This window comes from Silurus aristotelis, assembly GCF_946808225.1.
Source record: "Silurus aristotelis genome assembly, chromosome: 5".
In the NCBI taxonomy this organism is placed as follows: domain Eukaryota; kingdom Metazoa; phylum Chordata; class Actinopteri; order Siluriformes; family Siluridae; genus Silurus; species Silurus aristotelis.
This window is the reverse complement of record NC_139578.1, coordinates 1,229,163-1,255,193: the sequence shown is the minus strand read 5'-3', so window position 1 is coordinate 1,255,193 and position 26,031 is coordinate 1,229,163. Positions and strand designations below refer to the sequence as shown.

General features: G+C 40.4%; 1 protein-coding gene and 1 long non-coding RNA gene across 2 annotated transcripts; both read left to right on the top strand.

The window, feature by feature from the left end:
* The first annotated feature begins 196 nt into the window (after positions 1-196).
* On the top strand, positions 197-4,978 carry LOC310725997. Its single transcript, XR_014533609.1, has 3 exons — positions 197-410; positions 3,890-4,412; positions 4,537-4,978. It is a non-coding gene; the product is annotated as an uncharacterized lncRNA (long non-coding RNA).
* A 4,204-nt stretch (positions 4,979-9,182) lies between these two features.
* On the top strand, positions 9,183-19,847 carry shha (sonic hedgehog signaling molecule a). The gene is made up of 3 exons (XM_083543035.1): positions 9,183-9,943; positions 15,590-15,851; positions 18,464-19,847. Exons 1-3 carry the CDS (start codon positions 9,635-9,637, stop codon positions 19,123-19,125), a joined length of 1,233 nt encoding a protein of 410 aa, XP_083399161.1. The 5' UTR covers positions 9,183-9,634; the 3' UTR covers positions 19,126-19,847.
* Positions 19,848-26,031: the final 6,184 nt, after the last annotated feature.

Below are 26,031 nucleotides of genomic sequence, written 5' to 3'. Positions count from 1 at the left end.
TAATTTATAATATAGATTTTGAATCATTTACTTGAAATTACTTATAATGTTAATATTTAGAATTAATTATATTTCAATTTGTATTTTTTTCATAAATAATTGTAATATGATCTGTGTGTATATAAATAGATATATATAATCATTTGTAATTGTTTATTTTACAGGTTTTTTTTTTATTTCCATGGTGATTATTGAAGCCGAGTCTGTGGTATATTTATAGCCGAAGCACCAGATGCAAGAAAAATTCAACATGTCTGTGATTGGCGAGTGTGTGTCTGGCCTTGTCATGTAGCGAGTGAGTGAGTTTTTACACACAGACCTGCTACTTCTTCTGGACTCTGACTGTATGTGTATAGGAATTCTTCTGAAGTCTGCTTCACCCAAAAGTCCTGAGTGAAGACAAGAGAAAGGTTGGAACATCATTTACGGGACAACGTTCTTTTAATACCATCCCTGACTTTATAATTCTTCCTGGAGAAATGACTGAGACGTAGATGTCTCAGGAGCATAGAGGGAGAGATCATGAAGTTAGAAGTATGACTTAGTAACGTATATGAGCGAGATAATGAATTCATGGCGAAGGAATGAGATAATGAAAGAACGGATAAATGCCTATTTTGTACAAAGTAACATGAAGGAACGAGATAATTATGTCATAGCTTCGACTTAGTAACGTACAGGAACGAGATAAATATGTCAGGGTGAAGGAATGAGATAATGAAAGATGATATGATAACTATTTTACAAACTATTTTGTTCAAAGTAACACGAAGGAACTGGATAATTATATCTTGGCTTTGACTTCACAGAAAGGAATGCGATAGTTACGTCATGGTTTCAATAAAAGCGAAAAGAAAAAAAAAAAGAGGTAATTAAGTCATGAATACGTGCGATTAATAAAGAAAGTGAGGTAAAATCTTTCATTTTTTTTATGTAAATACTGAACAAAGACATAACGCTTGACGTTCCCGAGATCAGTTTGAGTCCATGCAAAGTCCAAAGCTATAAGCTAAGTGGCTGCTTTTGGCTGCGACTCCTGAAGGGAAAAGAAATGGTGGAGATGCATTACATCACCAGCGAAGTCTGGATCAATAAAAGCGATCGATCAGCCACCAGGCTCTCCTTCTGAATCACTGTGTGTGTGTGTGTGTGTGTGTGTGTGTGTGTGTGTGTGTGTGTGTGTGTGTGTGTGTGTGTGTGCCTTGGCATTGTGCGAATCCCACAAGCTTTTGTTGGTTAAAGGATCCATCTCTGATGAATGTCGTCTCGAATTTGTGTTCCTGTTCAGATGCCAGCTATAAAAAACGCATAGTGTCCACTATTATTGCCCATAATTCCCCTTTATATTAGCATGAATATTACCTATATATATATATATATATATATATATATATATATATATATATATATATATATATATATATATATATATATTAGCATATTAACTTTAATGCTAACTGCTATTTAGCAGTCATCAGCTAGTAAAAAAAATTCACACACACAATAAGCTATTTATTTGTAAAATCATTGAATTGGCAGTTCAGTTTTTTCAAGTGAATATTATTTCATTACCCTGTGTAAGTTTTAGCAAACCGTATATGCTAACTAGGTAGTGTTAGCAAGTAAGTTATGAATAGCGTCACACATGAAAGTGTTTTTGCTTATATTCGATTTCCATTAGTTGCTTTTTTTTTTTTTTTTTTTGCTAGCTACTGATTAACAGAGTAGCTAGTAAGTTGGTCATGCTAGTGCAATAAGCAAAAATTGGCTACAGCGCTGTCTTGTTTGTTAGCAAAACATTTTTTTAAATCATATATCTGACTGAATACTGTATGAAATTAATTAGCTTGTGTAAAAAGTTGAGTAGCTAGTTTATAAAATTGAGTAGGTTGTGTGCAAAGTTGAGATGCTAGTGTACAAAAATTGTTTAGCTAGGGTACAAAGTTGAATAAGTAGTGTACAAAGTTGAGAAGCTAGTGTATGAAGTTGATTAGGTAGTGTACAAAGTTTAGTGGCTAGTGTACAAAAGAAATTTGCTAGGGTATGAAGTTGATTAGCTAGTGTATAAAATTGTTTAGCTAGTGTACGAAGGTGAGTAGCTAGTGTACATATTTGAGATGCTAGGGTACGAATTTGATTAGCTAGTATACAAAATTGTGTACAAAAAGATGATTAGCTAGTGTTCAAGAATCGTTTAGCTAGTTTCAATGTTGAGTAACTAGTGTTTGAAAATTGTTTTTAGCTAGTGTATAAAGTTATGTATGGGTTAGCAAAATCTATTTTTTTTTATCTACCTGAGCGAATAATGTATGATGTGGATTAGCTATTGGGTAATGTTGAGTAACTAGTGTGTGACATTGAGTAGCTAGTGCATGAAGCAGCTAATGGCTAATCAACTTTTAATCTCTCATGCTAATCATATTGTCCCTTGTATTAAGTTGTAACTTCAACAAAGAACATACGTTTTTTTTTCTAGCAAAGATTAACGTTATCTCTCTGTTAAACGTTTCTTTTTCTTTCTTGAGACTAAAAACATTATAAATGCAGATCTTTCCCACTTTTTTGCCTTAAACCCTCAACAAACAACATAAAGCAAATCGTAAAGCCTCCTACTGGCCGTTAAAAACATATTTTCAAAGCTCATACCTCTGGAGGACGCCTCGTTTCTTTTCTCCGCCATCATAAACGAGTGTGTACGGTTGATACGGTGCTTTTGAAGTTCTCCAACCTTAAAAGCCTGTTAAAAAAAAAAAAGTAAAAAAAAAAAAAGGCTTTTCATTTCAAGGACATTCTGAGGTGTTATTTTGTTTTCCTTTTCCTTTCTCTTGACGGCTTCCTACTTTTGATGACAGCATTTTATCTTCTCTATCATCAAGAGTCCAAATTAGAAACTCCATTACTAAGTGCTGTTTTCCTTTTTTTTCTTTCATACTTCAGTCGCTTTCAGGTTCCCTGTGTTTAGATCCCAAATTGGGGCTAATTCTTGTCTATGCTAACTGCTAATCAGAGTGATTAACAAACAGACTATTAGCTAGCTGCCAAGGAGGAAAAAAAGTCCACAATATGGCAGCTTGAAAGGAGACACTATTTGGAGAAAAGTTTGTGGACACCTGAGGATAAGATTCTGTCATTCTTGAACATCTCATACCACATTCAGTCCCTATTTACTGTTATAATTAGCTCTTCTTCTGGGATGATGTTCCACTAGATTTTCTGGGAGATTTATTCAGCTGAAAGGGTGTTAGTAAAGTCAGGTACTGATGAAGGTATGGTGAAGAGGCCTTTGGTGCAATTAGCGTTCACATTCATCCCAAAGGTGTTCAGTAGCTCATAGCAGGAGATCGTCCACTCTAACCCATGGAAAGCAGATCTTCATGGAGATCTTCATGGAGCCAAGTGAAGGAAAAATGTCGTGCCACTGTGTTCCAAAGACGTCAATACACTTTTGTGACTTCCAAGTAGACGTTATATAAAAATCCTGTGGTAAAAGTCGAATTCTTCGCTCAGATACACCCAGAACACTTCAAACGCTCACATTAAATAAAGGTAAGAAAGTTAAAGTACGAGAATCAGATCTGAATCTAGTGGCATTTCGGGTACAGACAATCGCACGCTACGAAGAATTTTCTTATTCTCACATGTTTGCCTTGTTAAAAACGCGAACGAGCCGAAGCTCTCGCTAGACGCAGCACGTCAGCTCTCGTCACGAAGAACTTTGTGCCGTCGACTTTTTTTTTGTGCCGTCGACTTTTTTTCTTTTTTCCCCCTCTCATGTCACCGCAATTATGTTTTCATCTGTTGCTAAAGTGTCCATCACAACAGCGCCTGGTGCTTTGAAGTCTCTCTTTCTTTCTCTCTCCCTCTCTTTTTCTCATTCTGTCTCTCACAGGTGAGTCACAGCGTTTTTGTTGGGATTTTGTACAGCAGTCGAGCTCCGGGAGTGTGCGTGACTCCGTATCGCTGCCCACACAATACAATGCGGCTAATATCCAAATAAACAAATGACTCACGGATGGCGGCGGCGCTGGAAAGGTGCATACGCCGGACGCCAATCAGCCCCGAGATTCGGTACTGAGGAAAAAAAAAATCACCTTCTGGTTTCCGTCGTGGAATCAAACATGGAGGTTAGCGAAAGGTTATAGTTAGCATTCCGGGTTTTATTGATAGGACATTCTTTGGATTTCCAACCTGTTCAATCATTCGTTTTTTGCACATTCGTTTCTCTTTTTTTTCACCGTGGATATTTTTTGGTCGGCTCCAAAGTTTGAAATCGTTACCTCCAGTTAAGAAAAAAAGAAGGCACCCTTAGGAACCCCACCATACCGAGTGTGTTTAAGTAAAGGGAGCGGCTCGAGAGGAGCAAATAAAACATCTTTACACACGGCCAGGCTGGGCCGAGTGACAACCTCCAGGTACACGCTTGTGAAATTCCCTACAACGGGGAAAACACCCTGTCGTCCCTCAAACCATTTCCTTGAGAATGCAGAGCTTTTTGGGTTTGGACGTCACATACCCCCCCAATAATTTGTTTTTCAGTGACATTGTGCGGTACATGGGTGTTGCGTAAGCTCCGAGCGGGGCCCACCTGCAGGCTGAAAGCCGTGCCCTCACTCCTGTTTGTCAGTCGGATGAATAAGAAAAGCTCGACTCTTCCCAGCAAAACACACCTGACCTGGTTAGGTGCACGTCTCTGTGTTGTGTGTGTGTGTGTGTTTTGTGTGCACAATTAATCCGCCGCTGTAATTCATCATGAAAGGCTCGCAAAGCTCCAGACAGCGGCGTGGGGAAGAGCCTAAAGCCACAGGTGCTCTTACAATCTTCCACCTTTTCCCAGTTACCCAGCATGCAACTGGGCTGAATACACAACCAAAAAAAAACCAAAAAAAAACGCTTGCGACATGACAGATTTTCTTTTGTTTTTTTCAAAAGGAAATACCTTGCAATTGTAACTGGATGAAGAAATTCGAAATCAAATAGAAGCTTCTGCTGTTATTATTATTATTATCATTATTATTATTATTATTATTATTATTATTATTATTATTATTGTTATTATTATTATTATTGTTGTTGTTGTCCAACAAATGTAACTAAAAAGATATTTAAAAAATGACCCACTAACGATATAAAAGCTCCTGAGTTCTAAATATGTGAATAGTTTGTCCTGAGAAGCTCGTCTGTCCCACAGCAGCCTCAAAAGCAACACAGCAATGCTCAACTTTAGTTACAAATAAATAAATAAAACAGATTCAGTTCAACCCTCGTCACTAATTGAGTGACTCAGTTGAACACTGTGACTCCGTTTAACACTGTGACTCAGTAAAAGACTGACACAGTTTGACACTGTGACTCAGTAAAACACTGTGACTTAGTTTAACACTGTGATTTGGTGAAACATTGTCTCTCAATCCTCATGAATCATTGAGTCATTCAGTTTAACACTGTAATTTGATTTAACTCTGACTCAGTTAACATTGTGACTCAGAGAAACACTGTGACTCAATTAAAGACTGACTCAGAAAAACACTGTGACTCAGTTTAACCCTGACTCAGTTAAACACTGTGACTCGAATAAACACTGTGACTCAGTAAAACGCTGTGACTCAGTAAACCATTGCGACAACGTTAAATACTGCGACTAAGTAAAACACTGTCTTTGTTAAACACTGTGACTCGTTTCGACCCTGACTCGGTTATACACTGTGACTCAGTAGTACGCTGTGACTCAGTTATACACTGTGACTTAGTAAAACAATGTGACTCAGTTAAACACTGTGACTCAATTAAAGACTGATTCAGAAAAACACTGTGACTCAGTTTAACCCTGACTCAGTTTAACACTGTGACTCAAATAAACACTGTGACTCAGTAATACGCTGTGACTCAGTAAACCATTGCGACAACGTTAAACACTGCGACTAAGTAAAACACTGTGACTTTGTTAAACACTGTGACTCGTTTCAACCCTGACTCAGTTATACACTGTGACTCAGTAGTACGCTGTGACTCAGTTATACACTGTGACTCAGTAAAACAATGTGACTTAGTTAAACACTGTAGCTCAGTAAAACACTGTGGCTCGTTTCAACCCTGACTCAGTTATACACTGTGACTCAGTAGTACGCTGTGACTCAGTTATACACTGTGACTCAGTAAAACAATGTGACTCAGTTAAACACTGTAGCTCAGTAAAACAATGTGACTCAGTAAAACACTTTTGCTCGTTTTAACCCTGACTCAGTTATACAATGTGACTCGGCCATTGTGACTTGGTTGAAAATGGCCGAACTCTGATCAGACTCAGACTGGAGTCAGAGTTTCACTCACAGTAATGTTGCTAATGAACACGTGACGCTGGCAGGCGTGCATCTTCAGTACGTTACCTATTTTGTTTACCAGGGGGCTGAAATGACTCCTGAAACTAGACAACCTCGCTGATCTGAACCAGATCCTGGAATCTCAGCAGCGAGAGCAAAATCTTCGTACGCTCGTTTCCCACCATCTCTGAGAAAACGCCAATGAGAATGAGGCGCATACCTCAGTGTGGCCGTTTCCATGGCTTAATCTGTCCCTGAAGTGGAGTGTGTGCTGTGGAAGAGCTGATCTCTCGCTCAAACAACATTCTGTGTGTGTGTGTGTGTGTGTGTGTGTGTGTGTGTGTGTGTGTGTGTGTGTGTGTGCGTGCGCACACAAGAGGAGCCCATTTGGAAACCTCAAACAGACAACATTGGGGGAAGACACCCACAAGACACCAACACACACACACACACACACACACACACACACACACACATACACACAAACTATTAAGGGACAGTTTAGTGCAGCATCAAATTCTTTTGAAAAATAAAGCGAACAAGTGGCAAACAGACGCACACACACACACACACACACACACACACACACACACACACACACACCACACACACACTTTGTCCTGCACAACAATTGCCAAAAGTGTACTTTCTCTAACGATTTTAAGTCAATTAGACGAAAAATGCCTCACCATTTTTTGGAGACTCATCACTTACTCGTTTTATATATATATTTTTTTTATTTTTTTATTTTTTAAGTAATAAAGAAAGAAAAACCAGCATTAATTGATTTAATGGCCAGAATTAATTACATTCGATTTCATCCATTAGCTGAAACTTCATTTCTGTAGCATTATATTGTACTTTTATTAGCACCGGCTTAATCAGGGAAATGAAGGCAGGCCATACAAAGTGTAACATTCTGTGATTGTGTGTCTGTGTGTGTATGTGTGTGTGTGTGTGTGTGGGGGGGGGTATTATTTGTGTGACCTTTACACAACTATTACCACAAAACTTTTGTCATTGTCTCAATGGTGCAAGTAAATTACACAAAAATACAATACATACTTTCTGTAAAAAACAAAACAAAGTGTCGACATATTGCTTGTGTGTGTGTGTGTGTGTGTGTGTGTGTGTGTGTGTGTATAAAACTTGTATAATAACAAATGCATTTTCTAATAAACTTTTAAAAACACTAAATAATAATCACAAAGATGTTTATATAATTTCAATTTAAAATGTTTATTAATCATGACTTGTATTAGTGAATATGAATTGGATTATTTCAAATTAGTATATTTTTTTTCATTATTGTGGGTTTTTAATGTGCACATTCTGACATTCAAACAAAATCTAAAGGGAGGTTTTTATAGCAGTTTTGGAATATCAGATAAAATATTAATATAAATAAATAAATAGATAGATAAATAAATAAATAAATAAATAAATAAAACTGATGTAATAAATAATATTCATATATTAAATAACCAAATAAATAAAGTACAATTATTGTTATATGTTCTGCTCATTTATTTATTTATTTGATTATTTATTAATTTATTAATTTATTAATTTATTATTTGCAAATGTATTGTTTGTTTATTTAAATTAACTGGTGCAATAAGTTTGTTTTATGTTTTAATTGATCAGTTTGATTGTATGTATATTTCATTATTTAATCAATCAATTCTTCCAAATAAATATTTATCTATTAATTTAATGTCATTTGATTTAATAATTTTTTGCCAGAATTGGGGGTCACAATTCCATCAAACTCAAATCTGTAGGGGTTTTTTTTCTCCACACTTTCTACACACCTACATTTTTATTTTTTTTTGCTTTTCAATAAAAGAAAGTTATAAAAAAAAAAAGTAGCTTTTTTATTTTCACCAAAATATCGAGACGCTGATGATCGAAGCAATCTCTGTACGTCATGTGACCAGCTGTGACATCACAACTCACAAGGAGTTGTGTGACATCATATAATCACAGTTTTAGTTGTCATATTTTGAAGGAGGGGAAAAGAACAGTTTTGCCTGTTTTCTGTAAAAGAGATCGCTGGGTTCCTTCTGCGAAGTCGGACAGCGAAGTTTGGTTACGATACGATCTTTTTTTTTCTTATTTAATTTCATTTATGATGGTAAAAATACAAATATTTCTCAGATTGCTTTTTGGAAATTTCCAAGCTGCCAGTCTCAACCATGTTTTATTAAGATGATTTCTATTCAGACTGATTAACAGGAGCATTGGCATAGCAGCTCTCTGATTGGCTCCAGTTCTTTCTTAATGTTTTCATTCATATTTTAATAATAAAGTAAAAGATTTCCTTATGACTAATCTTTCATTTGTAACCTACAGCTGCAGGCTACATTTTTACAACCTGTTTCCAAACACACACACACACACACACACACACACACACACACACACACACACACACACACACACACACACACACACACACACGTGCACTCAGTGTGCGACCTGGCTGTCTAAGCGCATGACCGCAGATTTTATTTTACATTTAACACACTGAGAATGTGTGTGTGCGCGCGCGTGTGTTTAGTTTCTAGCTATTGTTGTATTTCCTTTCGGATCATTAGATGTTTTGCACGTTGAAGGAAACATTTTTAATTGGTGTGTGTGTGTGTGTGTGTGTGTCCCAGTGCAACCCCACCCTTCAGGTTTAGGGGTGGGTAGAAAAGACGCACACACACACACACACACACACCATGTTTATTCCACACAAACAGCATCTTTTCACATCTGTGTGTGTGTGTGTGTGTGTGTGTGTGTGTGTGTGTGTGTGTGAGAGAGCGCAGGTCCCTCCCCTCGGCGCTTATAACACTTTAGAGGCGCGGAGAGGAGCAGCATTACAGCGGAGACTCTGCACCTGTACCGGAGAGGAGAGAGCAAGGACGCGGACGCGCGAGACAGTACCGGTGCTTTTCCCTGTCTCTCTCTCTCTCTCTCTCTCTCTCTCTCTCTCTCTCTCTCTCTCTCTCTCCCTCTCTCTCTCTATCTATATCTGTATCTCTCTCTCTCACACACAAACACACATACACAGACATTAATAAACACATACACACGCGCACTTACACGCACTCACACGCACGCGCACGCTCCCGGTCCCGAAGCCGGTTGCACAAAAAAAAGAGGAAAAAAGGGGGAAAAGAAAAGAAAGAAGATCATCAGGTTGCATCCTGATTTTTTATTTCTATTTTGGGAGGCAAAAAAAAGGAAGGATTTTTTTTTCTTATTTATTTATTTATTTTTTGGGAAAAGAAAAAAAAAAAAAGAGAGCAAACCCGGAACGAGCCATGCGCGCGCCGTCGGTTTCGGCGAGCCTGTGCCTCGCGCTGCTGGCGCTCGCGCTCGTGCCGCAGCCGGTGCGCGCGTGCGGTCCGGGCCGCGGCTACGGCCGGCGGAAGCACCCGAAGAAGCTGACCCCTCTCGCCTACAAGCAGTTCATCCCCAACGTGGCGGAGAAGACGCTGGGCGCGAGCGGGCGCTACGAGGGCAAGATCACGCGCAACTCGGAGCGCTTCAAGGAGCTCACGCCCAACTACAACCCGGACATCATCTTCAAGGACGAGGAGAACACCGGGGCCGACCGGCTCATGACCCAGGTACGCGCGCGCTTCTCGATCTCTCACACTCTTACACACACACACACACACACACACACACACACACAACTTACCAACGCGGCAACGGATTTCCTTAATTGCGCACGAATGAGCACGTGCGCCTACCTGAACACACACGTTTCTTCCTCACACACATTTTTTTTTTTTTGCTATTCGAATCGATTGACGTTCGGCGCGTGCGTTAAATCGACACCGGGGCAGTTTGAGCACCCCAATGCACCCGCGCGCGCCACCGAGTCCGCTCTGGTGTAAATGTCCATCCTTTTACAATTAAACAAAATTATTAAAAAAAAAAATTAAATAATAATAAAAAGATTTAATAAATAAACACTGCGGTCGCATGGAATTTCACCAGGAAAATGTGTTGAGGTGTTGAATAAACACACTGCATGCTGAGGTGGTTGAACCTCTTCCCGAGTCCTACAGGTGCATCCTCATCCTCATCTTCATCCTCATCCTCATCCTCATCTTTATCCCAGAGTACTGAACCCCAAACCTGACCTAACTTTAGATGTGTTCCGTTTGGTGTTCAGGCTACAGGTGTTCTTTGTTTACACTTCGATCAGCTACTGCATGCTCTCAAATCCTTCCATGGTGTTCCTCAAGGGTGGTCAGTTGCCCCCATGTCTGTGTGTGATCTGTGTCTGATTCTCTCCCATCGGAGCCTGATATGGTGTTGGGAATTCTCACCCTGCTGCAGGTGTTTGTGTGTTAATTCAACACCAGAGAGCACATCCAGTGTTCTCTTCGATTGGGTGTTAAATGAACATTGAGAGGTTGAGAACGTTTGTGATGATGAGCACAGTCTCGTGATTGACACCACAACACTAATGTTGAATGAACACCAACCTGAACACCTGTCATAGTCTAATGGTTAGAATGGTCAAACACTGCTAGCCTCGTGTGTGTGATGAACACCTAGACTGTTGAATTTACATTTTTCAGGTCCACCAGGATGTGACTATTCGTTAGTGTTGCAAAAAATTTTTTGCAGGTGTTTGATTAACCTCAGCATTTTCACACTGGTAGTGTTTTTGACACATATTCCCAGGTGTTCAGGGGTAATGACACAAGTTCAGTGTTCTTCAGGTGTTTTTGACACGTGTTTAGTGGTGTTAAGGTGTTTTTTGACACGTTCCTTGGTGTTCAGGTGTTTTTGACACGAGTCCCTTGGTGTTCAGGTGTTTTTGACACGTGTACCTTGGTGTTTAGGTGTTTTTGACACGTGTTTAGTGGTGTTCAGGTGTTTTTTGACACGTGTTCCTTGGTGTTCAGGTGTTTTTGACACGTGTTTAGTGGTGTTCAGGTGTTTTCGACACGTGTTCCTTGGTGTTCAGGTGTTTTTTTACACATGTTCCTTGGTGTTCAGGTGTTTTGGACACATCTTTAGTGGTGTTCAGGTGTTTTTGACACGTGTTCCTTGGTGTTCAGGTGTTTTTGACACGTGTTTAGTGGTGTTCAGGTGTTTTTCGACACGTGTCCCTTGGTGTTAAAGTGTTTTTGACACGTGTTTAATGGTGTTCAGGTGTTTTTTGACACATGTCCCTTCGTGTTTAGGTGTTTTTGACACGTGTCCCTTGGTGTTCAGGTGTTTTTGACACGTGTTTAGTGGTGTTCAGGTGCTTTCGACACGTGTTCCTTGGTGTTCAGGTGTTTTTTTTTACACATGTTCCTTGGTGTTCAGGTGTTTTGGACACATCTTTAGTGGTGTTCAGGTATTTTTGACACGTGTTCCTTGGTGTTCAGGTGTTTTTGACACGTGTTTAGTGGTGTTCAGGTGTTTTTCGACACGTGTCCCTTGGTGTTAAAGTGTTTTTGACACATGTCCCTTGGTGTTCAGGTGTTTTTGACACGTGTTTAGTGGTGTTCAGGTGTTTTTGACACGTGTCCCTTGGTGTTCAGGTGTTTTTGACACATGCTCCATGGTGTTCTGGTGAACACTGTGTTTTTTCACACTCACTCGTTTTCACCTCCAGAGTGACATTAACACCAGCACCTCCAGGATGGAGAGTCTTGAACCCTACAGCTCATTCCCTAGAATGAGCTGCTAAATGACTCAGTAATTGTTCATGCAGCTGTAAATCCAACACTGTAGGCTTGACTCAACACCGTACAATTGAACTGAAGGGTTTGAATGCGCAAGTCATGTAAACTCTAACATGTAAGAATTCCGTACAGGAAATGGGTGTTAATGTAAGCAATAAATACTTCTGAATGAAAGTGAGAGTTACAGTAAATAAACCCCAGGGCACGACTGGTGGAAGTTTTAGGAGTGTTTATTCCTAGCATAGGTGTTCGTTTAGTGCTAATTCACCCTCGTCCGTGTGGATGTTCCTTCACTGCAGTACAACAAAATCTAACCGGTTGCAGTGTTGAGTTTCTCTTTATCACGCAGTGTTTAAAAAAAAGAGTGTACTGTACGCCGAGTGTTGAGAAGAAATGAACACCTAAACACTGTAGGTGTTTATTCGCACTCTGGAACGCGGTTCCACAATGAAGCAGAGCGAAGAACGAGGCACCGAGTGCACACTCCATCCGACTCCATTGTTCTGATGGGGGTTTTAGAATATGAAACACGGCCCCCTGTGCACGTGCCTGTAGCATAGAAATCGCACGTATACACTTTATTTCTTCATTACCAACGTACATATTATACACGTGCATTACACACGTTTTATTCAATGATTCAGGAATCTGTTAAATGCAGCACAATTTTCTTGAAAAGATCCACAGGCTGCGTTTTTTATCCTCAACAAGCTTCTTTTCGCAGAATTATTCTTATACAAACTTTGGAGGAAGGTCATGTGTTAATAAATCGGCCTTGCAAGGACACAATCTCTCTCTCTCTCTCTCTCTCTCTCTCTCTCTCTCTCTCTCTCTCTCTCTCTCTCTCATTTCTCTCGTTCTCTCTATCGCTTTTGGTTTTCTTTCTTTATGCAGGTTACAATAATCACAGTAGCAAATTTATGCTCCGTTTATCTGCAAACTCAGGAACCGTAATGGATTGTGGAGGGTTTTTCTGTTTCTTTTTGGTCCCCATAAAGGGGTAAATAGATGTACACACACACACACACACACACACACACACACACACACACACACACACACACACACACACAGGATTAATAAGAAGCACAGAGATTTGGGCTTTAATTGAATTATATTGAATTAACTATAAATGATCAATGATCAATTATTGATCAGCAAAAAATATTTAGAAAGTTGAGTGAATTTTAAATCCTACATTTGTAATGATCGTTTTCCAAAGTTGGTTCCTGGATTGTGATTGGTTCCTGGATTGTGATTGGTTCCTGGATTCTGATCGGTTCCTGGATTCTGATTGGTCTGAAGCTTTTAATTAGCTCTTAATTATTATCGTTTCCATAGTAACAGCTGGTTTAATGGGAGGTGAGCGCGGTGTGTAATGAGATGTCGAGTTTATACAGCTGTTGATGGAAGGAGTCTCCAGTGGTGGCGCTCTGTAACAGGCCCAGTTGTAGGTTTTTTCTGTTCTGATCATGAAAGACGGAGGGCTGGAGCTACCGGCTGCTCTGTAATCCACACGCTGCAGGTGCGTTTGAAAGTCTTTTGCTGTGGCTCGTTTGTTCCCCTCCTCCTTTAAAACGGAGGGATGAAACTAACATGTGGTGTGGTTTTGGTCTTTTTTCTCAGATGTGTATCGAAATCCACTGTACAGTTATTACGGCGTGTGCCGCCTCCAGGCGCTCGGGTTCCCCGAACACGCCCGGCTACGCCTGGTACACTTTATACCGCCTCCTGCAGGAGGATCAAACACCTGAGTTACCACCAGCATGATACCTGCCTCTTAATCACTTTATGTAATGCTGGATTGTGATTGGTTGCTTAGTGGAGATGGTTGGTCATTTGGTTGGTTGGGGTGATGGTGATGTAATAGTGGATTGTGATTGGTTGGTCAGGGTGATGGTGATGTAATAGTGGATTGTGATTGGTTGGTCGGGGTGATGGTGATGTAATAGTGGATTGTGATTGGTTGGTCGGGGTGATGGTGATGTAATAGTGGATTGTGATTGGTTGGTCGGGGTGATGGTGATGTAATAGTGGATTGTGATTGGTTAGTCGGGGTGATGGTGATGTAATAGTGGATTGTGATTGGTTGGTCGGGGTGATGGTGATGTAATAGTGGATTGTGATTGGTTGGTCGGGTGATGGTGATGTAATAGTGGATTGTGATTGGTTGGTCGGGGTAATTGTGATGTAATAGTGGATTGTGATTGGTTGGTCGGGGTGATGGTGATGTAATAGTGGATTGTGATTGGTTGGTCGGGGTGATGGTGATGTAATAGTGGATTGTGATTGGTTGGTCGGGGTGATGGTGATGTAATAGTGGATTGTGATTGGTTGGTCGGGTGATGGTGATGTAATAGTGGATTGTGATTGGTTGGTCGGGGTAATTGTGATGTAATAGTGGATTGTGATTGGTTGGTCGGGGTGATGGTGATGTAATAGTGGATTGTGATTAACTGGTTTTACACAGAAAAAGTTTTGATCTTTGATTCTCTTTGATTCTGTATGTATCAGAATCCACGACAGTTTTACGATGTGTGTGTGTGTGTGTGGTGAGTATAACTGTAGTTCTGCTCCCTGTGGCTAAGTGTTTCTGGGTCTTTGTGAGCAGATTAAGAGGCGACGTCTGGACGTCCCCGTGTCCCCCCGTGGCCCGCTCGTGTTCTGCTGAGCTTCACGGCCGCTATGCTGATTTGCGGCACAAGACCTGATAAATTAATAACGAGCTCTCGGCTCTGTGCTTTTTCTTCTCCCTTCTTCTCACTCGACCATTACGAGTCGCAGCTTGTTGCAGTGTGTTTAATGCGTCATGCTGAAAAAACCCTCCATGTGGATGTGCTCCTGCTGCGTGAGGTGTGGATTGTTTCAAAAGAAAAAGGTTATTTCTGCTGGGATATAAAATGATATAAAAGCACCCATGGAGCTGATGGTGATCTTTAAACCTTCTGAAAGCGTTGGTGAAAAGAAAGCAGGAGAGCGATAGTGTGTCGCAGTTCTCCAGCTCCTCACCCTCATCTATACATTTTAGAGCAGTGAAGCGAGCACAGATGAGTTATCTATATTTAATGGCGCTTCTCCTCCAAGAGAGAGAAAAAGAGACGCTCGCTTTTTTCTTTTTCTGGAGAATGTTTTCGGATACGAGAAGAAATCCAGTGCGTTAAAGACGCTATTGTTTTGTGTCCTGCGCTTAAACTACATCACAATTCCACAAATTAAGGTCGTTGAAGAGGCGGCGCACTCGACACGTCCGCTACAGAGCCAGGCGTCTTTGTTAACATGCTATGCGACCTGGTGTCCAGGAAAGAAACAATAGCATGTGTCCACTAGGGGGCAACAAGATATAGCTACAAAATAAAACGATTCCATTTTTGTGCTGATGTTAGAGTCGGTACAGGAAACGCCACTGCTGTCTGCCTCTGGGAAGAAATGACGAGCAAAACCAGACACCATGATATCCTCCCATCTCACTGAAGCCCAGGATTATGCTCGTGATTGTTTCTCGTAGCTAAAGTTCTCCCGGGAGCGTAACCCGACCCGAGGTTCAGGGTTTCACCGATTTATCCCTTCTTCTTCTTTCAGAGATGCAAGGACAAGCTGAACTCGCTGGCCATCTCAGTGATGAACCAGTGGCCGGGGGTGAAGCTGCGCGTGACCGAGGGATGGGACGAAGACGGACACCATTTTGAGGAATCGCTTCACTACGAGGGCCGAGCCGTGGACATCACCACGTCCGACCGGGACAAGAGCAAGTACGGCACGCTGTCTCGCCTCGCCGTGGAGGCCGGGTTCGACTGGGTTTACTACGAGTCCAAAGCTCACATCCACTGCTCCGTTAAAGCAGGTAGGAAACATACAAACAAACACACACACACACACACACACACCGGGGGGGGGGGGGACTTTCACTCCATACTAAGAGCCTCTGTGTTCTTGAAGCTGGATGGCGTGTGTTTGTGAAAAGTGTGTGTCCTGTGTTATATTCAAACACAAGATGATTCAGGCTCAGAAAAACTACAAATCCTGTAATAGTGGACACACACACACACGCACACACACACACACACACACACACACACACACAATATCTGTCGCACATAAAGGGAAGAGTGGGAAAAAAAATCATTTGGTTTTCGTTCGGATTAATTACATTTTTTGTATTAAATTTTAATCCCAATTAATATAATGATTAATAATTCAAAAAAAACATTCAGCGGAAACGTAATTTTTTCCTTTTTTGTCTTTTTTTTCGGTCGTTTTTGTTCTTAATTTTCATCTTTTTTTAAGATAATTTCTTATAATTTTACATTTCAAAAAGGTGAAATACAATAAAACGTTTCCTCGTCTTCACTCGTATAAGAAGGTTTTAACCCCATGATTACACGTCCACTGTCTCTCTAATCCCTGCCATTACATTCCCAGCCGTGACTCGGGGTGTGTGTGTGTGTGTGTGTGTGTGTGTGTGTGTGTGTGTGTGTGTGTGTGTGTGTGTGTGTGTGTGCGAGACAGTGATTAGTGAGCTTATATCGCCACACTCAGTCTCTGTGAGGGAGAAACTCTCAATAGAGGAAAAAAAAAAAGAAAAACCCTGGCGCCTCGAATCGACTGAACGCAAAAAAACATCAATTATTTATTAGATTTATTAATTTTTTTTAATTGCATTTAATGATTCTAAAGTGTAAATAATTCTAGTATTAAATTTGTTATGTTCGATTCAATTAAACGCATTTTCGATTTTAATCATCTGGGTTTTTTTTTTTGTTTCCACAAATAATTTATTGAAAGTAAATGTTTTTTTTTATTTTTTTGTTTATTATAAACGTTTGTTTTGTTTTTTTCATGAAATTTTATAATCCGGTGCAGAAAAAAACCTGTTCAAATCAGCCACTTTTCTTTTCTTCTTATTGTTATAATTATTAAAATAAATTACAATTTAATCGTAGTAAAAATTTGGATTCAATTCTGTAAATTTGTTTTATTTATTATTTATCGTAACCCGCCGTGTCGTTTTTTTCTCGTGGACGCGGGACGCGATCGCGTTTCCAACAAACTCACGTGTACGCTTTTGAACTCTTTCGTGTCCCCGTGTTGCGATGTCACTCCGTACGATTAAAACGATAACATTCCCATCCCTTCATTCCTCGTTTTCTCGTCCACGTCTCTCAAGTCTCGATCCGCAGATCGCGATTCCGAACACGCCTTCAGACATATTTATCGGCGTCCGTGTCACTCGCAGGTCACATGGCTTTGGAAAACAGGGAGGGTTTCCGTGGGCCGGGATCTGATGAGAGGATTAGGGTTTAAAAAGAAAAGAGAGAGAAAGAAAGGAAAAAAAAAAAAGAAGCGCGAAACCTTTTAGCCGTGTTTGCCGAAAGTGTGATCCGAGAGACAGGAATGCGGACAGAGGAGCATGATGGGAAATGAAACGGCGGCTTTGACGTGACTCCGTCGTTTCAGACCCTCATTTACATTCAAATCTCCATCAGCAGAGAATCAGCCGAGAGCAAATAGCTATTCTTTCTTCCTTTCTCTTTCCTACCACCAAGCTGTCTGTGTGTGTGTGTGTGTGTGTGTGTGAATTGTCACCCAGACGTTCCTGCACCTGAGTAAATAGGAGCGAGTTGCTGGGAAAAAAGACCCCGAAGTGTCTCCTCCTTTATTATCCGAGAGCTTCGTACACAAACTGTAATTAGAATGACAATGTCACCTCCTTTATTGGACTTTTCTTTTTTTTAATTAGAGCCTCTTCCCGTCTTCTCACACACACACACACACACACACACACACACGCAGGCTCTTTGGAAAGAGTTAAAGCTGAAATCACAAATTCACACAAGCTGCTGAGATTGACCTTGTTTGCTGAAAGGCTGTGTTTCAATATGCTCATTTCCTTTGTCGCAATCCCCACACACAAACACACACACACACAAAAACACACACACACACACACACACACTCGTCTGTTTCTCTGGTGCTGAACTATCACACACATACGGCCAAATGTTTCGAGACACCCGACTTTCCCAGCCATACGCGGTTCTTCCCACAAATTTGGACGTACACGATTGTATTAGACGTCTATGGATGCAGGAGCATGAAATTTTTACTTCACCTTAACTACGAGACCCAGTTCCTTTAAGCTCTGCTTCACATCATTTGGAAGATCTGCTGCTGTAGAGCTCCTGAACACCTTTGGGATGAATGTGAACGCTGACTGCACCCCAGACCTTCTCACCTGCATCACTACCTGACTTTACTAACAACCTTTTGTGGTCTCACACAAATCTCCATAAATATCTAGTGGAACATCTTCCCAGAAAAGTGGAGCTTATTATAAGAGCACATGGTGACCGCATGCACATGGTCAAGTGTCCACAAACTTTTGGCATCTTACCCATAGAGAAGTAATAATCGTGAGTGATGAAGGTTTGAGTAACAATGTTTGTTTCTCCACAGAGAACTCGGTGGCAGCGAAGTCAGGCGGCTGTTTTCCCGCCTCGGCTCGCGTTCGGCTGAAGGACGGTGCGATGAAGGAGGTGAAGGACCTGAAGGTGGGAGACGAGGTTTTGGCGGCGGACGAGTCCGGAAACCTCGTCTACAGCCCGTTCCTTATGTTCGCGGACCGAGACGGCGCCAGGAGACGAGCGTTCCGCGTCATCGAGACCAAAAGCCCTCATACGAGGATCTCGCTCACGGAAGCGCACCTCCTCTTCACCGCCCAGAACTCCACACTGACAGAGACGTTCGCCGGAGACGTCGAGCCGGGTCAGGAAGTGATGATCGTGGAGGAGGGAGGGGCCGGGCGGCGCGTCCGCGCAGTCAGGGTGGATCGGATTTACGAAGAAGCCCGCGAGGGGTGGTTCGCCCCGCTCACGGGTCACGGCACCATCGTGGTCGACGACGTCCTTACCTCCTGTTACGCCGCCGTCCGGAACCAGAAGCTAGCGCATTTAGCGTTCACGCCCGTCCGCCTTGTCCACAAGGTGGCGCCATTTCTGTTCCACGGATCGCTCCAGGACGACGGCGTGCACTGGTACGCCGACTTTCTGTACCGAATCGGGACACGGATTTTAGGCCAAGGCGCTTTTCATCCGCTCAGCATGGAGGACAAGAGCTGAAAGACAAAAACGCTCTCTCTCTCTTTCTATATATATATAAATATATCAAAGACTAATATAGGACAAAAGACAATATTAGAATCTTAAAGAAAAATAAAAAGAGAGAAAAACAGGGCCCCCCTTTGTGAAAGAGGAACAAAAAGGAGGGATATTTATTATTTCACAGAAACCATCTAAAAAAAAAAAAAAGGAAAGAAAGAAACTGAGCCTTAAAAGTGTCCTGAATAATTTATTCACACGTGAACTCGGGCTGCTGATGTCCCTCTGTCCCACACACACAGGATTGTGTTTCAACATAGGTGTGTGTGTCTGTGTGTATGTATGTATGTGTGTGTGTGTGTGTGTATGTGTGTGTAACCACCCCGATGTGCAGAATCTATTTTTGTAAACTTCATGAAAGAAAAAAAAAAAAAAAAAGGATGAAAAAAACGTCCTGCGGGGCTGAAGGCACGTGCCGATCATTTTCAATGGCGTGGACGAGGGGGCGGAGCTTAACATAACCATTGTGCAGTCGATGCGCTAGCTATCAGATTTATCGCCAGCTTTTTACGTTTCATTTGAGTCCAATTAAAAGCAGTAAAATATAATATTTCTCAATTTTGACTTAAGCCCTGCCCACAATTTAGGACAAAATTGGTACCGTCAACGAATTTTCTGCACGTGCCTGCGTGCGTCCGACCGACTTACTGTTATATATCTTTTTATTTTATTTTTTTCCGGGATTGGCGGATTCGGGGGGGGGGGGGGGGGGGGGTTCAGGGGGGGGGGGGCATAAATTATATTTTTCTACACAGAACTGTAAATTAGATTATGACTGTTCATGGTTGCAGAATCACTTGAAAGTGTAAATTATGAGAATATATTTTAATTTAAATAGTCGCCAGGAATTCCGTCGTGTTATTTTCCTTCCTGTTTTTATCACCATCATTATTATTTGTACTTTTCTCCTCGTTCTTTTGCTCCCCCTCGCTTTCCTAACCGCAGAGTTACAGACTGAATTCACGTGTAACTCCTGTAAATCTACTAAAATGTCGGTTTTTTTCCCTTTCCTTTGTTTTTGTTTGTGTTTGTTTTTGTAATAGGTGAATAGTTTTATAGGAATAAAATGTAGCAGATATGCACAGGCTTCAGTGTGTCAGGAAAATGTATAGAGATGATTATTTATATGTTTATATTATAAAAAGAAAATGTGAGAAAGTAATTTTGTTTTTGGAATTGATTGATTTTCTTCATTTTGATGGATGGATGGATGGATGGATGGATGGATGGATGGATGAATGAGTGGATGAATGGATGGATGGTTGGATGGATGGATGAATGAATGAGTGGATGGATGGATGGATGGATGGATGGAAAGGAAGATGAGATGTTGGGTAGCAGATGCAGACCTTAGATTGGTGAATGTAAAGACTTAGAATGATGAAAAGATGAATTGACAGATTGATTGTTGGGTGAAGGACTGGATAGATGGACAGATTAAGGATACAGATGGATGGATAGAAAGATAGATGGTTTGGTGGCCTGTTGAATGGAAAAATGGTAGACTGTAAGACTGGCGGATGAATAAAGACTGATTGGACAGATGGAAAATGAAGAGATTACAGATAGAGAGATGAAGTGATTGAGATTATGGACAGACCGGAGGAGTGAATGGTCTCAGATAGATAGACTATTAGAAAGGATGAAATGATGGCTGGATCACCTGCTGGGTAGAGGAATAGATGGATGAAGTAGTGGTTTAATGGGTGTTAAAGGAAAGAATGAAAAGGTATTTGATGGATGGATTATGAAGACTATTGGATAGTTAGATGATAGATGAACTTTTGAACAGACTAGAAAGAGATAAAAAGAGAGATGGATGAATGGAAGGAGTTGGACAGATGAAATGATGGACAGATAAATAAGCATGTACATGCAAAGCTTCTTTCAGAGGCAGAATCAAATGGATGAACAGATACAGACTGATAGAAAGGTGGATAGACAAATGAAGGGGGTGTGTGTGGGGGGGGGGGTATGGATGGTGTTTGTGTGAAAAGTGTCTTGTGTTACATTTATACAGAAGACGACAAACTGTGTGTGAGACAAACAAAACAAAAAATTGGAGAACACTGGAGAAAGAAAAGAAAGAAAAAAGAAAGAAAGGAAAAAGAGTAAAAGTAAACAGAAAAAAATTAATTAAAATATATTTATAAATTAAAAACAAACAGCAATGGATGAAAGAAAGAAAATCAAAGATCAAGTAACAAATTCAGAAAAAAAATCTAATTCAAAAGAACCAATAAATTTATTCAGAAATGTAAAAGTAAAAAAAGAAAAAAAAAAAAAGGAGAAAAATCCAAAAGTAAAATAGAAAAATAAATGCAAGCAGTGTATAATAATTTTAATAAAGAAAAAAATGAATGATGAAAGATGGTTTATAAAATTTAAGAAAGAAATCATTCTTTAGAACAAAAGGGAAGAAACAATAATGAATCTTAAAAAAAAAAAAAAAAAAAGAAAGAGGCAAATTTTCCACAAAAACAAATAAATTGTTTTAAAAAAAGGTTTTAAAAAATGATGAACACAATCTCATTAGCTGCTTAGAGTGTGTGTGTGTGTGTGTGTGTGTGTGTGTGTGTGTGTGTGTGTGTGTACGAACACTTTTATAGAAAAGAGGTCTGAAAGCGTTTGAACTGTGTTGCGACATGAACAGAAATTCCGAGGCCATTTCTCTCCTGCAGCTCCGCATTGTGGGATTTTTGACCTCGCACGCTTTATTCCAAAACACACAAAAGCATCCAGAAAAGCATAAAAGCGTGAGCATTCCTCACCACACAGGTAAACACAGACAGAGAGAGAGAGAGAGAGAGAGAGAGAGAGAGAGAGAGAGAGAGAGAGAGAGAGAGAGAGAGAGAGAGAGAGAGAGAGCGCTCAAGGTTGTCAGGAGAAAAGCGATGAAAAGAAGGGTAATATGAAATTTCTTTCTAAAAAACATTTCTGATTTCAGTTTTCCCCCCAAACCAACATATTACACTAAACTCAACCGCGGCTAATTGAAAATAAAACGAGAGAAAAAAATGTAGGAGAGAGTAAACAGAAAAGAATGAAAATGCAAAAGAAAATAATACATTTTATAAAAATGAAGAAATGGATTAAACGCATCTGAAGTTCAGCGTCCACAGTCCACACTGACATCATTCCAACACAATTCTCACCATTCCAACCCAATTCCTATCCCTTTTTACCATTCCAACCCAATTCCTATCCCTTTTTACCATTCCAACACAATTCCCAACCCAATTCTCACCATAATTCCCAACCCATTTTCACCATTCCAACCCAATTCTTATCCCATTCTCACCATTTCAACACAATTCCCAACCCATTCTCACCATTCCAACCCAATTCCTATCCTATTTTTACCATTCCAACCCAATTCCCCGCACATTCTCACCATTCCAAAACAATTCCCAACCCAATTCTCACCATAATTCCCAACTCAATTCCTATCCCATTTTTACCATTACAACCAAATTCCCAACCCATTCTCACCATTCCAACCCAATTCCCAGCACATTCTCACCAATCCAATACAATTTCCAACCCAATTCTCACCATAATTCCCAACCCATTTTCACCATTCCAACCTAATTCCCAACCCAATTCTCACCATAATTCCCAACCCAATTCTCACCATTCCAACCTAATTCCCAACCCAATTCTCACCATTCCAACCAAATTCCCAACCCATTCTCACCATTCCAACCAAATTCCCAACCCATTCTCACCATTCCAACCAAATTCCCAACCCATTCTCACCATTCCAACACAATTCCCAACAGATTCTCACTTTTCCCAAAACAATTCTGACAGAATGATCCATTTTTAACACAATTAAAATGACTTTTTGAACACAATTCTCACAAAATTTTAACTATCTCAATAAAATGCCCACCCAATTCTCATCATTTCAACACAATCTTAGCTTTTCTCCCAATTCCTACACAATCCCCACAAAATTCTACACCACCCCCACTATTCGAATTCAAACACCTTTCAACATGACACTAATATTCCCAGAACTCCGACATTGTTCCAGTGCTATCACAACAAAATTCCCAAATCTGATCAGGAACTTGTCTTGTGTTGAGCAAAAACACACAAACAGAATATTAGAAATGGTTTCGAGTAGTTTTATTGCTTTGGGGGTTGTGATTACATTTAGTTGACATTTACATGATGACAGAACACACTGACGTCTCCATGACAGCAGTTTGAGAGCGCGCGCACACACACGCACACACACACGCACACACACACACACACACACACACACACACAGTACAGCACACACTCTGCACAGTAACGAGTGATCACATGACTTTGCTGAGTGTACAGTACGCCATGTCATACAGAGCGTTTCGCTTCAGCTCCACAACAATACAGGAGTGTGTGTGTGTGTGTGTGTGTGTGTGTGTGTGTGTGTGTGTGAGAAACATATCGCTCGGAGCTCAGAGCGAGTGTGTAAATGTTCGCTTGGGCGCAGAGTCACTGATCCACCGTAAACAAACTACGGAAATCCAGGCGGCACGTCCTCCCTGCTTTAATACAGAAAAAAAGCATGTCCTGAAGATTAAAGCTGCGGTAAGCGTGGATGCCGAACCCATACGCCCATACTGAGAGCGGAGAACGTGCCGAGTTCTCCATCTACGAGCGATGAGAAATACTGCTAAGAAGTAAAAGACAAGAAGTAGACAGGGGGGTGGGTTAGGGGGGGTCTGTTCATCTGACCTGGACCTAGATCTTGGACCTGGAACTGGATCTAGACCTGGACCTGCTGAGAAACGTGATTTTGGGTTATTAGAGGTGAAACTCGCTCGCCAGGAAACAAGCTGTGGACAAACCATCGTTAGTTTGCAGTAAAACAAAAGCAAATCCGAATAAAAGTGCAGTTCAGGGGGTTAAAGGTGCAGTGTGTAACATTAGCAACTATTTAAAGACCTGAGGAACAATCAGCATTTTTCCAGCCCAGAAATGAGCCTCCTGCTCGCTGAAGAGATATTTTCTTCCCTACAACATGAAAGATCACTAATTGTTTAAAATCGTTTTAAAGCTACACTTTGCCTTGTTTTGTTTCAGTTGTCTCAAATGGTAGCAGTTAGCAACTTTTTAGAATCATTCTGATCTACTGTCTCATTCTGATCCAAGTCTCTAGAATTAAGCCAGATGCTGTTTTATAGCTATAAAAAAAATTATAAAAAAAAAACTAATTTCTGGCCCAGAAATTAGTCCCTGCCCCCTTTTCCAACCAAAACACAGCAATCTTTCTATTGCATGAAAAGAAATTTTAGTATGATTTTAATGCTTGTATAAAGTTTACAGTCTCTCACACGGTCTAACAGAGGGCTGTAAAATGACACACCGCTGCTTTAATCTTACATATACTTCTAAATACTGATCCAGCATATGAACAAAATCTAGTTTAGAAAGGATTCGGTTTTATATCTTAACAACGAAACCACCAGAACACGCGCTAACGCCTTCAACGATTTCTGTTGAACCTTTTCTGGCCCTGAAGTTAGCTCCGCCCCCACCATGCCAAAACAAACCTAAGTTTTCTTCCTATTTAAATAACAACGTTGAGATCGTTAACGATTTTGGAAAGTCGAAGGCTCGGCAAGGTTTTAGTGTCGGTGGTAGTGGCAGCCAGTGGCAGCAGGGGGTCGAGAAAAAAAATAAACAAATAAATAAATGTAAAAAAAAAAAAAAAAAAAAAAAAAAAAAGACACACTGCACCTTTAAGAGCTTTATGCTTAAATTGGCTGCAATTCGATGCAATTCTTTGCCAGATAAACCAGAAATTCTCAAACGGAGTTGATCGGAGCTTCAGCACCAGAGCTACGAGGCTGAATTTCCCTAAGAGCACATCCAAATCTTCATATAGATACAATAGATCTTGATTTTAACAGAGATTTTCCCCCCATAGTCCCCACTAGCAGCATCAGCCTTGTAGCTAGAAAGTGAAGCTTTGCTTGGTCATGTCACCTGAACCCTTTTTCTGCACCGCAGCTTTAAAACCAACACGCAATCAAAGAATAAATACACAAATAACACTTCTGCAGCAGCCTCTGGAACGTCTCTCCTGCGCAAAAACAAAAACATTTATACAAAAATCTCACATTAGAGCAAATCTATAGAATGAGAACATTAATTACAGGATTAACTGTTAAAACGCAGAGTCTCCAATATACAAAAAGAAAATAAACCCATTTTAACACAACGAGAGAATTTTTTTTTTTTTAAAAGATGCGGCAGATTAAAAGAAAAAAAATCTCCGGGCTGCAGACTTCTTACGAAGTTACTTTAAGATTCAATATGAACCCTGGTTTCTTTCTTATAAGATCTAAATCTTATATATTATATTAAACACTCGTATTAGAAGTGTGTCATGTGACACAGGTCAGCATAGCTGATACGCCTCGAACGGCAGCATTTTATTTTTTCGTCAGAATGAAAAACGCACTCGAAATATAAAAAAAATATAAATAAACAAATAAAACGAAATAAATAGAATCTATGAGCACAAAATGAGTCGGCATGCGCAAACGCGACCTCCTCGACGTCTTACCAAACGCTTACGAGACCAAACTCCTGTGGACAAGATCAACATAAACACTATTCTATCCCCAAAATGTATAAATAATAACAACAAAATAAATAAGTTACAAAAAAAATGAATGAGTGAATAAAAAGTCACTTTAAAAAATATTTTTTTGCTATATTTATATTTTTTTTCTATCGAGCAACTGGGACCTTTCAGTTTGGTAGGGTTCACACTGCCCCCCCCCCACCTTCCATTTCTCAGCTAAATAATAATAATAAAAAATGTATATAAAAAAAATTCATAAAAAAATTGCTGACTCGAGA